The sequence below is a fragment of the Myotis brandtii genome, unplaced genomic scaffold (assembly GCF_000412655.1).
Source record: "Myotis brandtii unplaced genomic scaffold, ASM41265v1 scaffold630, whole genome shotgun sequence".
NCBI lineage: Eukaryota > Metazoa > Chordata > Mammalia > Chiroptera > Vespertilionidae > Myotis > Myotis brandtii.
In genome coordinates, this window is record NW_005370412.1 from 475,416 (window position 1) to 489,024 (window position 13,609).

The following is a 13,609-nucleotide window of genomic DNA, read 5'->3' on the forward strand; positions in this document are numbered from 1 at the left end:
TATATATATTGATTTTAGAGAGGAAGGGAGAGGGAGAGAGAGCTAGAAACATCAATGATGAGAGAGAATCATTGATCGGCTGCCTCCTACACATCTGCTACTGGGGATCAAGCCTGCAACCTGGGCATGTGCCCTTGACTGGAATCAAACCTAGGACCCTTCAGTCTGCAGGCCGAAGCTCTATCCACTGAGCCAAACCGGCGAGGGCTACAGCCACTTGACACCTTCAGTGCATTCTAGGTAGAACCGGGCTACTCAGAAACATGCCTGGGCTCTTTGTGGAGCAATGGACTTTGCTGCCCAGAGGCCACCTCCCCTCAGAGCAGCTCAGCAATTTCCCAGAACAAAGGCAAGAACCAAAGAGTCCCAGAGCTTTCTCCATGGCCCACTCCATCACAGGGTTGTACTCACACTTCCCTTTGTACCTCCTCTCCCTAAGCATTCAGCTCTTTGGCGTTTTCTGGGCGTTTTGACCACTAGCTAAAAAGGGAAAATTGGGAGTACCAGAGGCACTCCTTTCTATGCAATAACCCCCACATTTTCCTCTCTTCCTCCTACTCTCCCCCTTTCTCGTTCTCCTCTTTCTTCTTCTCCACTCCCCCCTCTCTTTAGAGAACACAGGTGCCAAAGCTCTTTCTTTTCTCTAATAGAGAAATCGAAGCTCTGCTAATTAGGGGGAGATTTGGACTGGAATCCTAGTCTCTCAATTGCCAGTCATTATTTTTTCCATTTCAAACCATGCCTTCCTAAAGCTGAGGTTCTACAACAGAATGTTAACAGCAATTATCGTCGGGTTTGGAATTGCAAGTGCTTGTTTTTCTCTATTTTTTTTTGCTTAGGGATTTTTCCAAATTTTTCTGCAAAAGGCTATATATTACTTTTGCAATAGCTTGGGTAAACTGGATGCTATAATAAACAAGTGTAAAAATTAACATTGCTTAACCAAAAATGTTTATTGCTTGACCATATATAGTCCAAAATGAGTGTTCCTAAAGAGTGCATAGGCCTCCTAGAAGAAGCAATTCAGGAAACCTGTTCCTTCCACCTTGGAGCTCCTCTATCCTCAAGTGTGACTTTCAAATAAGCTGTAATGTTCTGTATAAAGCAAGAGGAAAGGAAAGAACACACGAGGGACACTTTTATGGGGGAGGCCAGAAAGTAATATGTATATATCACTTCCATTCACACTCCATTGGCTAGAACTCAGTTGCAAGGCTGCATCGAACTGTGGGCATAGTGGGAAATGTAGTTTATCAGCACACAAAAGAAGAAAAGGAAATGAATACAGTGAATGTGTAGTCAATCTATGCCACACCTGTGTAAGGAAAAGAAAGTTGAAGTTAAAATGGAATAAGGAAGGCAAGTCCCTCTGTAAAGCTATCTTAAACTCTATCTCCCTTACAGCATTTTCACACTCAAATCCCCATTGTCGCACTGATAAGAAATGCCCTTCATCCTCAAGTCAAGGGTATGAATAGATTGGTTTTTCTGACGTAAATGGGTGTAGAAAAGGGAGATCACTGGATAAGACTGAGGGCTCAGGCTGCTCTGTGACCTAGGGGTAAACCTCCTCCTCCTCACGGGGGGCACTGTCAGCATATGGGTGCTGCCTCTCTACCCCATGGTACTGCTTTTCACCGTGAGGACAGATGATTATGAAGACTGTGATGCCACCATAGTTCATGTTGAGTAATGAATTTCTTCTCCCCTCAGCACAACGATCAGGCCCAGAGAAACTCCTATTCCATGTACCTCCTGCAACGGATCCAGAACCATTGTGTGCTCAGAGCAAGCACCTTGTTCTCTACCATCCCCTCTAAATGAAAACCTCTTGCCTTAGATACAGTCTTAACAGATGTGTAAATATTTGTGAGTAACCCAGACTTCATCTGGATAATCAGGCTATGGGAGAGAGGGACAGCTGCGACCAAAAACATCTCAAAGGCCCAAACTCAGAGCTCATGAGAACACACATTCTCACAGGTGCATACCAGGAAATAGTCATCTCCCTTCTTTGGCAGAAGTCAGTTAGTTCCCAGTGTACTAGAATGGAATGGAACAATGAGACCCACCTCACCAAAAGTGTAGGCTTCTGTCCAGAACTTCCCATTCTGTCTGGGAAGAGTGGGCAGAGACAGATAATAAAAGTAGGTAGAAGTTAGCTGTTTATATACAGCCCAAAACTTGAGGTGGTCCTCAAAAGAGAGGAGAGCAGAGAGGCTCTGAGTTCCGCTCTTCATTCCTGAATCAGAAAGATCTGTAATTTCATGGGAAAGTTCAATGGTCATGTATACCCAGGGCTGTATCTTTTCTCTTATGGACTGTATCAGGCAGCAGTGGTCTTTAAGACCACCATAGTCAATGACTCTCTTCTGTATCCTTCCTGTCCTCCCAGAAATAAGGGAATATGGGCCAGGCTGTGGGAAATATCCTACCAAGGTTTGCTGAAAATAGTGACCGGCTCTATCTTTACGATTTATGTGATCTTCTGCCTTGATGATGGGATGGTGCTGATGAACAGGGAAATGCCACCGAGATTTATGTACCCCAAAGAGTGGCAGCACCTCACCATGTTCATCCTCCTCACCCTCAATGGCTGTGTAGATGTCACGAGCAAGAACTTGCTGCCTCAGAGGTGTGTGCTCCTAGAAAAAGGTGCCCTGGTCCTGATCTTCTACGTGCTCCTGATGCTGTTGGTGTCACATGTTCAAGATTCGACAGGGGTGGAACTGCAGGTTCATTCTCTGCTCATCTTGGTGGTGTTCCTGCTGATGCTGGTGTTGACTGTTGAGCTGTGGGCTCCCAATGCCTTTCACCTCTCAATGACTGAGGCCTTTCTGTTTCTGATGATGGGCTCCTGGCTGATGCAGGCAGGCTTTATTCTGTACCGACCAGTCACCGGCTACCCATGGCAGGATGATGACATCAGTGACATCATGTTTGTCACCACCTTCTTCTGCTGGCATGTGATGATCAATGCTTTGTGTCTACTGGGGATATATGGCATCTCTTCCTTTTGGCATCATTGTTACAATCCCAGGTCTAAGCTGATGGGATCCAAAGAAGCTTCCATATTATACAAGCACTGAAGGACCCATCTACCAAGGACCCATCTGCCAGAAGTGAAGCAGTCAGAGAAAGATGACCAGGCTCTTCTCCTTCCAGAGAGCTCACCCTGAGATAGGGCCCAGGATACCTGGCACATTGTCTATCCCTACTTCCTCCTTGTAGGTTCTCTCAGACATGTGCATTGTATCCTCTTTGGTCTCCAATGAAAGTAATGGCCAAGGAGAGCATTTGGTCTCCATCTGCTGGTATATCTCCTGTCCTTGAACCTCAAATCACTGAGGAGGTGAGGAGAGAGGGGGCTGAGAAAGGGATGCTGATGGGATTGATGTGTTGGGGGAAGAGGACCATAGGAATAGATAAATATGGGAGAAAAGCTATGAGAGTTAAAGAATGCAATCCAAGATCGGCCTCTGAATGGAAGAGAGTGGAGTCCAGCAGTCATGCCGGCACCAGCTGTTTCTCCAGGTTTTTACTTGTGGAATAAAGACTACTTTCTCACAAATCAAAATTGCAATCGTAGGTGTTTCTGTTTGCCAACTAAAGTGAAACATTTATAGTATAATTCACTTCTCTCACCTGGTTACAGTAATAAGAATATCATACATACATTTTAAAATTTGGATAGATCAGGATTGTTTCAAATTTTCCACATAAAGAATCAGTACTTTCATATCACAGTTTTTCAAATTCCCATAAACCAAATTTCCATTAAATGGTAGCACATTTCTTATTCTTGATTTCTAATCCAGCCAAAGCAAGACGTAGCTACTTGTTTAACTACCACCAGCCCTACCAGGAATTTACTAGATCCTACTTTGCTCTATCCTACACTTGTGCCTTCGCCAAAGGACACTCTGTGCAATTTGGAAAAATCCATCGCCAGTCACATATTAACTATACAGTGTTACTTTATACCTGGCATTAAAACTTAACACTACTGCCACCAAGAATTATTTCTCCAGAAAATTCTCACATACTCTTTTGATCTGGGACTCTTCAGCGCCTCATCTAAATCTGCCTTGTTTTTTCCATGCTGATGATACATTCTTTGTCCTGTTTCTCACATTGTCTCTCACAGGGAAGTTTTGCCTTACCCACTCAAGGCAGTCTCCTTAAGAGCAGAGATCTGTCATATCCTAGGCACCTCATTTGCTCAGCATGTTCCAGAGGAATATAACGTTGGCCTCTACACGTGAGGATTAAATTGCTTTACCAACTTTCATAATACATTATAAATATTCTATAATTAAAGCTGTGGTATAGGAGCAAGCAAGTACCACTGGACTGTCCATCAACATAGTATAATGTAATAGATGCTCCGGACACAGAAATATAGTGTGAGAATTAAATACATGCTAAGAAAGGGCTCCTCAATTAATGTGAGGAATAACTGACTCTCTATTTTGGGAGAAAAACCCTTAGTTTCTACCTCAGACAACACACAAGGAAAGAATTATAGGTGGATTGAAAAGTTAAACATTAGCAATAAGACTATCAAATTATTTTAAAGGAAATACAGGAAGATATTTTATAATAAAAGATATGAAACTTTCTTGAGCAAGACAAATTCTAAAAAGATTACCCATTTTAATGAGCTTTCCCATAATTAAAAGACACAAGAAAAAGAAAAAAAGAAAAGAGACAGCCCTAGTCAGTTTGGTTCAATGAATAGAGCATTGGCCTGCAGACTGAAGAGTCCCGGGTTCCATTTCGGTCAAGGGCACATGTCCGGGTGGCGGGCTCGGTCCCCGGTGGGGGGCATGCAGGAGGCAGCCGATCAGTGGTTCTCTCGCATCATTGATGTTTCTATCTCTCTCTCCCTCTCCCTTCTTCTCTGAAATCAGTAAAAAATATATTAAAGAAAATAAAAGGGACACTGGGAAGAATATTTTTAACACATGTAACAGACAAAAAAAATCAGTATCCAGAATATATATAGAGAGATATTCTAACACTGACAAACAAAATGCAACCTAATATAAAAATGGGCAGAAAATATAAGTGTCCATGGCTCAGAAAAAGAACAATCTCTGCCTCCACCTTCACATTGTCTTCTTCTCTGTGTCTCGAATCTCCCTCTGCCTTTCTCTTATAAAACCACATGTCACTGGATTTAGAACCTACCTTAAAGCCAAAATGATCTCATCTCAAAATCCTTAATTATATCGGCAAAGACCCTTGTGCCAAATAAGGTCACTTTCATAGGTTCCAGGGGAAATCCTTAACTTAATTATATCTGCAAAGAACCTTGTGCCAAATAAGGTCACTTTCATAGGTTCCAGGGTTAAGACTTGGAAATATCTTTTTAGAGGCCACCACGCAAGCCACCACACTGTGCTTGCCCATACCAGAATCTTCTGTCCCATGTCCCTTGGGGCCTAAAGGCAGTTACAGCTCCATCTGTTACTCAACTATTTCTTGCAGTCACCTTCACCCAGCTCACATCTGTGTAAGAAGTACCCTTTTAAGCCCTCCTTGAACTATTCCAATTTGGGTTGCCATCTATTTCCTATTGGGACCCTCTCTGAGTCCCAGTAGACACTAATAGAGTAATTGCAGAGACCAGAGCTTTAAACAGAATTCACCCCCAGATATTTGGAACAATGATAAGAGAAAAACTTTTTAACTGAATTTCACTAAAGTGAACATACAGTGAAGGAGACTAATTTGTAAACAGGTAGATAATAAATTAAGGGGATCTTCCAAATTCAATGAAGATGACCAAAGGATCAATTCATTCATTAAAAAAATCTTAAACAGCTACTTTTTTCCAGGTACTGTGTAGGGATTAGCAATACAATAATGAGAAAGACACAAACAGACATACACAATTATAGTGCAACTTATAGTAATGAATGAAAAGGAAGATTAGATGGTGTGGTCAGCAGAATTCTAAGATGGTCCCCAAGACTCCTGCCCCTGGTGTACACACTCTATATAATCCCTTCCTCTTGAGTGTGAATGGGACCAGTGAATGTAATGAAATATCATTCCCATGGTTCATTTATAATAGTTGAATTTATTTCGTTGTTGTTATTGTTACTTTAATATATCTTTATTAAATAGATATGACTTATTGAGCACTTACTGTGTGCCAGGTTCTTAATATGTTACTATTAACCCTCGTAATAATCTTTTTGAGGCAGCTTATTTTTATTTAATAATAATAATTTATGTCCACTTTGCTGAAGACACTGAACCTCAGAAATACAAATATATAGTAAACTAGTTGAAAAACAAGATGATTTCTGAATCCAAGCTCTTTCCTCATATTATAATAAGTTGCATTTAAATTAGTGAAAAGGGAGATTTCCCTGGGTGGGTCTGACCTAGTCAGGTGAGGTCTTTACAAGAACGTGAGCCACGTGAGCCATCAGGGAGATGCAACCTTGTTGGCCTGAAGGAAAGCAAACTGCCCTGTCACGAACTTCCTATTGGGGGCAACATGGCAAGGAAATGCAAACAAATTCTAGTTGCTGAGAACAGTCCTTGACTCACAGGCAACAAGAAAACGGAAGCCTGGGTCCTAGAACTGCAAGGAGCTGCATTTTGCCAACATCCAGTGAGCTTGCAATAGGATCTTGAGCCTCCGATGGGAATCCCAGCCCCAGCCATCACCTTGGTGAGATCTGAGCAGAGGACTCAGCCAACCCATACTGGATTCCTGGCCATGGAAACCATGAGAGAATACATTTGTGTTGCTTGAGCTCCTATATTTAAGTTAATTTGTTATGCAGCAATAGAAAACTAATTCAGGTCGTATTCATTTTGGGTGAAGGTTTTGGGCACAGGTTAGGGATGAAAAACACCACAGTTCATTAAAGATGTATGGCTCTGCCCGGCTTGTGTGGCTCAGTGGTTGACCTCTGGACCAGGAGGTCACAGTTTGATTCTTGGTCAGGGCACATCCCAGGTAGCCAGCTCAATCCACAGCAAGGTGGGGGCGGCGGGGGGAGAAAGGCATGCAGGAGGCAGGTGATCAATGATTCTCTCTCATCATTGATGTCACTGGAAGATTGCATCCAAAATGAAGCTGAGATCCTCATGAGAATGAGGAGCTTCGGGCCCATCGAGTTCTTACGCTCTGTGTCTATAATTATAAGGTGGAATTTAGTTTCTTGGTCCCCAAAACAGTGGCTTGGACAGAGTACATGAGAATTCTAGATTGTGAGATACTGAAGGTAGAGGAGGAAGTTGGGTGGGAATAATAAACATAACCCTTTGGATGTTTGTCACATCAAAATTAAGGAATTTAATTTACTGAGCTTTCAGTGAGCCTCTTGGAGGCTTGGTAGACAACGTATATTAATTACCTGATTTAAAACCAGGCAAACCCTTAACTCCTATTGGCTTAACACAACAGAAGGGGATTTCTGCCACCCGCATAAAGTCAAATGCCAGCATGAACACACGTGCCGTCTCTGACCTTGTGCCTGGTTCTGCTGGAGCCCCCAGCCTCTGGCTTTCTGTCGAGTAACACTCCGGCAGCTTTCTCTCTTCCTCTGATGTATTTCCGCCTTGCAGCAAAGGTGAGCTGCAATCATTTTCTGATGATGATGATGATGATGATGATGATGATGATGATGATGATGACGACGACGAGAAAGGCCTTCCTAAACAGAAAGGAAGTACGTAAGTTAAAAGATGCTTGTAGATAGCACCATACTGAAATCCCCCAGCCATTGAAAAGCTTATACTGTGGCTCCCTAGATGCCATTTCTGACCAAACTTCTACGTCCTCTCCGAACTGTTCTTTTCACTAAAACTGAAATTCACTCAACATGTCATTCTCTCCTAAATCGGCATGATCCAATATGGCAGCCCTAACTATACACAACTATGAAGCACTTGCAATTTAGTTTGTCTGAACTGAGATGTGCTGTAAGTATAAAATATATGCCGGAGTTTAAAGGCTTAGTATGAAATAAGGAACATAAAATACTTCATTTATAGTTTTTTTAAATATATTTTATTGATTTTTTACAGAAAGGAAGGGAGAGGGATAGAGAGTTAGAAACATCGATGAGAGAGAAACATCGATCAGCTGCCTCCTGCACACTCCCCACTGGGGATGGGCCTGCAACCAAGGTACATGACCAAGGTACCCCTTGACCGGAATCGAACCTGGGACCCTTGCGTCCGCAGGCTGACGCTCTATCCACTGAGCCAAACGGGTCAGGGCTCATTTATAGTTTTTATAATAACATGTTGAAATAACATTTTAGACATGTTGGGTTAAATATCTCATTAAAATTAATTCCACTTTTATATGCTTTTTTTAATGTTGCTGTGAGAAATTTTTAAATTACATGTGACACTTGATTTCTATAGGAGAGGTAGTCTAGTTTTCTCATGTCTTCAGTGTATGTGTGTGTGTATGTGTGTATGGAACTGTGTGTCTTCAACTAAATAGTAAGCTCTTTGAGGATAAGAACTACGATATACTTTTTATATGCCCTGCGGCATTCAGAATTCACAGATTTGAGTAAGTTCACGTTTACTAAATTCCTGAGGACCTTCCTACTCATTCTAGCATATCAAACAAGATAAGTGGCAGTGGCTGTGCCTGGGGACCCTTGAGAATGGGGTGGGGGAAGCAGCTCTGAGGGGAGCCTCACCATGGAGCAGCCAGGCCATGAAAGACCTCCACAGGCTCCATGGTCAAGGTGAGTTTTCCTTAGGAAACAGCTTCCCAGGCACTCAATGCCCACAGGCTCAGGACTGTCTGCCAGCTCTGCTAATCATTCACTCCCTTTGGCTTTCTTCTCGGCTACCTGTGGGCAGTGTCCGGTTTGGGATGGGAGATTCTTATCTTCAAAGCCGAGAGATCAGAGTGTTCATGTTTCAAAGAACATGCAGCGTTGTTTGGTGTGTGGCCAAGGTGGGGGCCTGAGCATCCAGGATGGGCTACTTGTCCTCATCCACGCCACTTGCAACTGCTGGGTCATCCCTACTGGGTCAGTGCTGCTGTTCTCTCTCCTCCTCTGGCCACTGGCAACGAGCTCATGGCTGCCAGGAACAACTGGGGAGACGAGCTCATGGCTGCCAGGAACAACTGGGGAGACGAGTGTGGGAGCTGGAGTGAGCTCTGCTGCCCCTACCTCACTGGGACCCACAGCCTCAAAGTACTGGAGGCAATTAAGAGTGACCAAATGCAGCCCCTCTTGGGACCTACAGGCCACATGATCTCCAGCCCAGCACTGCTGATCCCTGGAGGGGCAATAGACCCTATGCTTCTCCCAGAGCAAATCTAAGAACCAAAGAGAATCCCTGGGGTCCTCTCCTTCCTGACTCATAAAACCTGTCACTTCGAATCAAGCACTGTGCTCCAAGTATTTTGAAAATTCACCAAATGGGAAAAACCAGTCAGGAGATAAATAAGCTCATGTCTGTATAACAGTATCCATGCCCTTTTATTTTCACTTTAATAGAAAGTTCAACACTCAATTTTTATTTTTTTTTTCAGATAAGGGGTATGAAATTCAGTGAATCAAGGGAGAACTGAATTTAGAACCCAGATTTCTGGCTTCCAGTCAATGCATTTTCCCACTTTCTCAGGCTGCCTTCATAGACTGTGTTTCTATACCTCAGTGGTGACAATGGTCACCTTCAGACTGTGGGGCTACAGATGATTTTTTAATGTTCTTCTTTTTGCTTAGATGTTTTCTCTGTGTGTTTTTTTCCACAATGACTATACAATGGATAAAAACACCTAAAATTAAAATTTGAAATAAAGCAAAGTCCTTCAGAAAGCAGAATTAAGCTTTGTTTTTCCTACTTGCCTTCACACTCAAATACCCATCCCCCCCCAATCTCTGAATAGCAAGAAGCAATCTAAATTATTGCCATCCTCGAGGGCAGAGAGAAATTTTATTTTTCTGGAATTAAGTGGACTTGAGGAAGAGTAGGTATTTGCTGAGGCAGTGCTGTGTGACCTGGGTGTGAATTCTCCTCCTCTCCACCAGGGGCGCTGTCAGCATTAAGGTGGCAACTCTCTGCTCACAGCATTGCTTGTACTGTGAGGGCAGATGATTTTGCAGGAGACTGTGATGTTAGCACGGCACAGCTCGTGTTGAGTGAGAAATTTCCTTTCCCCTCAGAACTCCCAGAGAAATTCCTATTCCCTGTACTTCCTGTAATACAACCAGAACCATTTGTGGGCCCAGTGCATGCCTCACATTCTCTGTACTTTATTTTCCACCATCCTTGCCTTATACTCGTCTGGCTGTTACTCAATACCGGGGACACTTTCTTCCAAGGTACATCAGACATTAGTTATGGATAAATGAAGCTGATGGGCTAATTCATATTAAAATACAAAGGGCCAACACCAGCTCATTGGAGCCATTCTTCTTGACAGTATCTGCATTTTAAGGATTATACCCTAAATCCCTTATATCAGTAGGGATGCATCATGGGAGCAGAATGATATGAAATATTGATGTCTTATAGTTATTAGACCTTAAACATTTGTGGTGAAGAAGTCTTTGGAACTGCTGCCTCTCTGCTGTATGATGGGCCTGAGGTCATTTCAGGTTAGAGTGGCAGCAGCCAGAAGAAGATATGACGTGAAGCCAGGGAAGAGCAGGGACAAACCAAAACCCATGAGGACAAAATGGAGCCTATGTCTGCCTCTCACCACCTCATACTTCAGTGGCAGGTGACCTGCAGAAGAAATGGGTGCCTTTCACACTAAGAGAAGGTAAGGGAGCTACAGACCTGGCTGTTGGTCATGCCAAGGAGGTGAGCCAGCAGATCAGTAACCAAATGTATGAGCTACAGTGGTACCTAGCACCTACACCTTCAAAGTGTGCTTAGGTTGCTGCCTCGCTCCCACCTTCAGATTCTCAGGTAAATTTCTCTTGTAGCCAGCTCAACCTGGAACCATATAGGAAAGGGAATTCTGGGAAACATGACTCAAGCTTAGGTTTATACACCACAAAACCACCACTATCTCTAAAATCATATCAAAAGGTAGCTTTTTAGATCCAGTGGAGATGATGAAGTGAGGGTAGGGGTGGGACAAAGATGTGAAGAGGTAAGGGGAGGAGGTGAAGGGAGCTTTCTTGGTCATTTTCCAGAATGTGTCTATAAAATAGAAAAGCCAGGTAGATGGTAGGTATGTGTTAAATGGTTATATATCCAAATGTTTATACATATACGCATCTATAAAGAAAACCTTACAATTGGACCCAAGTTATGTCTGAGGGGTACTGAATGATATTTAAGGGTTTGTGAGTGCCCCGGCTTCCTCTGGATAATATGGTAATCCCTACCCCATCCCTTAGTCCTCTCTCCTTCTGTTCTAAGTGCTGGGCAGCACAAGGGGAAGGAATCCAGGGGAGAAAGGGACAAGTGTGACCTGAAGCGCCCCAAAGGCCATAGAGGGGAGCCCCTAAAAACACATTCATCAACTTTCTTCTTTGGCAAAAGCCAGTTCCCAATGTACCAGAATGGAATGGAACAATGATGCTTTACACCACCAAAGGTGTAGGCTTGATTCAAGAAACATTTCCTCTCTGTAGGGGGGCAGTGGGAGGGGTGAGATGATAAAAGTTGGTGGAAGGCAATTCTTTCCAAAGTCCAGACCTTGGAGTGGCCCCAGAAGGTGTGGACGTGCCCAAGTTTTGTTCTTCTCTCTTTCGTTAAGAAGATCTGTAGTTCAATGGGAACCTTTATCGGTCATGTGTACCCGGGGCTGTTTCTATTTTCATACGGACTGTATCAGGCAATAGTGGTCTCCAAAGCTGTGATATTCAATGACTCTCGCCTGAATCCTTCATGTCCTCCAAGAAACAAGGGAAGATGGGCCAAGCTGTGGGAAATATCCTACCGAGGTTTGTTGAAAATAGTGACCGGCTCCATCTTGATAGCTTATGAGAACAGTTGCATTAAAGGAGGGTTAGTCCTGATGAACAGGGAAATGCCACCGAGATTTATGCTCCCCAAACAGTGGCAGCACCTCACCATGTTCATCCTCCTCACCCTCAATGGCTGTGTAGATGTCACGAGCAAGAACTTGCTGCCTCAGAGGTGTGTGCTCCTAGAAAAAGGTGCCCTGGTCCTGATCTTCTACGTGCTCCTGATGCTGTTGGTGTCACATGTTCAAGATTCGACAGGGGTGGAACTGCAGGTTCATTCTCTACTCATCTTGGTGGTGTTCCTGCTGATGCTGGTGTTCACTGTTGAGCTGTGGACTCCCAATGCATTTCACCTCTCAATGATTGAGACCTTCCTGTTTCTGATGATGGGCTCCTGGCTGATGCAGGCAGGCTTTATTCTGTACCGACCAGTCACCGGCTACCCATGGCAGGATGATGACATCAGTGACATCATGTTTGTCACCACCTTCTTCTGCTGGCATGTGATGATCAATGCTTTGTGCCTGTTAGGAATCTATGGTGTTTTTTCCTTTTGGCATCATTGTTACAATCCCAGGTCGAAGCTGACAGGATCCAAAAAAGCTCCATATTATGCAAACACTGAAGGACCCATCTACCACTTGCTGCCAGAAGTGGAGCAGTCAGAGAAAGATGACCAGGCTCTTCTCCTTCCAGAGAGCTCACCCTGAGATAGGGCCCAGGATACCTGGCACATTGTCCATCCCTTCTTCCTCCTTGTAGGTTCTCTTAGACATGTGCATTATATCCTCTTCGGTCTCCAATGAAGGTAATGGCCATGGAGAGCATTTGGTCTCCGTCTGCTGGTACATCTCCTGAACTTGTAATTGCTGAGGAAATGAGAGGGGGCTGAGAAAGGGATGCTGAATAGATTGGTGAGGTGGGGGAAAGAGAACTTAGTGAATAGATAAATGTGCAAGAAAAGCCATGGGGATTAAAAATGCAATAGAAGGGAAGCCTTTGAAGGGAAGAGAGGGGAATCCAGCAGTCATTCCATCTACCAGCTACTTCTCTGGGTACAAGTGATTGCCTTTTACCTGAGGGAATAATAGGTGCCAACTTTCTGCTCACAGCATTGCTTGTACTGTGAGGGCAGATGATTTTGCAGGAGACTGTGATGTTAGCACGGCACGGCTCGTGCTGAGTGATAAACTTCCTTCCCCCTCAGTACTCCCAGAGAAATTCCTATTCCCTGTACTTTCTGTAATGCACCCAGAACCATTTGTGGGCCCTCACATTCCCTGTACTTTATTCTCCACCATCCTCTGCCTTATACTCATCTGGCTGTTACCCAATACCGAGGACACTGTCTTCCAAGGTACATCAGACACTAGTTATTGATAAATGAAGCTGATGGGCTAATTCATATTAAAATACAAAGGGCCAACACCAGCTCATTGGAGTCATTCTTCTCAACAGTATCTGCATTTTAAGGATTATACCCTAAATCCCTTATATCGGTAGGGATGCACCATGGGAGCAGAATGATATGAAATATCGATGTCTTGCCGAAACCGGTTTGGCTCAGTGGATAGAGCGTCGGCCTGCGGACTGAAAGGTCCCAGGTTCGATTCCGGTCAAGGGCATGTACCTTGGTTGCAGGCACATCCCCAGTGGGAGGTGTGCAGGAGGCAGCTGAT

At 43.8% G+C, this 13,609-nt stretch overlaps 3 protein-coding genes across 3 annotated transcripts in view; 2 read left to right on the top strand and 1 right to left on the bottom strand.

The window, feature by feature from the left end:
• The window catches only part of RGSL1 (regulator of G-protein signaling like 1), a 76,150-nt gene extending 66,848 nt beyond the window's left edge, over positions 1–9,302 (bottom strand). Inside the window, exons 1-2 of the mRNA XM_014528357.1 lie at positions 8,688–9,302; positions 7,496–7,682 (exon numbers count right to left, since the gene is read on the bottom strand). Of these exons, the coding sequence (XP_014383843.1) occupies positions 7,496–7,682; positions 8,688–8,690 (190 nt within the window). The 5' untranslated portion in view covers positions 8,691–9,302. The remainder of the gene's footprint in view (positions 1–7,495; positions 7,683–8,687) is intronic.
• LOC102257872 (transmembrane epididymal protein 1A-like) lies at positions 2,268–3,089 on the top strand. Its single transcript, XM_014528360.1, has one exon. The coding sequence runs from the start codon at positions 2,268–2,270 to the stop codon at positions 3,087–3,089; it is 822 nt and encodes a 273-aa protein (XP_014383846.1).
• A 1,751-nt stretch (positions 9,303–11,053) lies between the features above and the next one.
• On the top strand, positions 11,054–13,011 carry LOC102258176 (transmembrane epididymal protein 1-like). The gene has a single exon (XM_014528359.1). The coding sequence runs from the start codon at positions 11,735–11,737 to the stop codon at positions 12,638–12,640; it is 906 nt and encodes a 301-aa protein (XP_014383845.1). The 5' UTR covers positions 11,054–11,734; the 3' UTR covers positions 12,641–13,011.
• The last annotated feature ends 598 nt before the right edge of the window (positions 13,012–13,609 follow it).

Bases quoted from the DNA above. Each gene is read 5' to 3' on its own strand.
- LOC102257872 (XM_014528360.1), top strand. From the start codon at position 2,268: ATGGGAAAGTTCAATGGTCATGTATACCCAGGGCTGTATCTTTTCTCT.
- LOC102258176 (XM_014528359.1), top strand. From the start codon at position 11,735: ATGGGAACCTTTATCGGTCATGTGTACCCGGGGCTGTTTCTATTTTCA.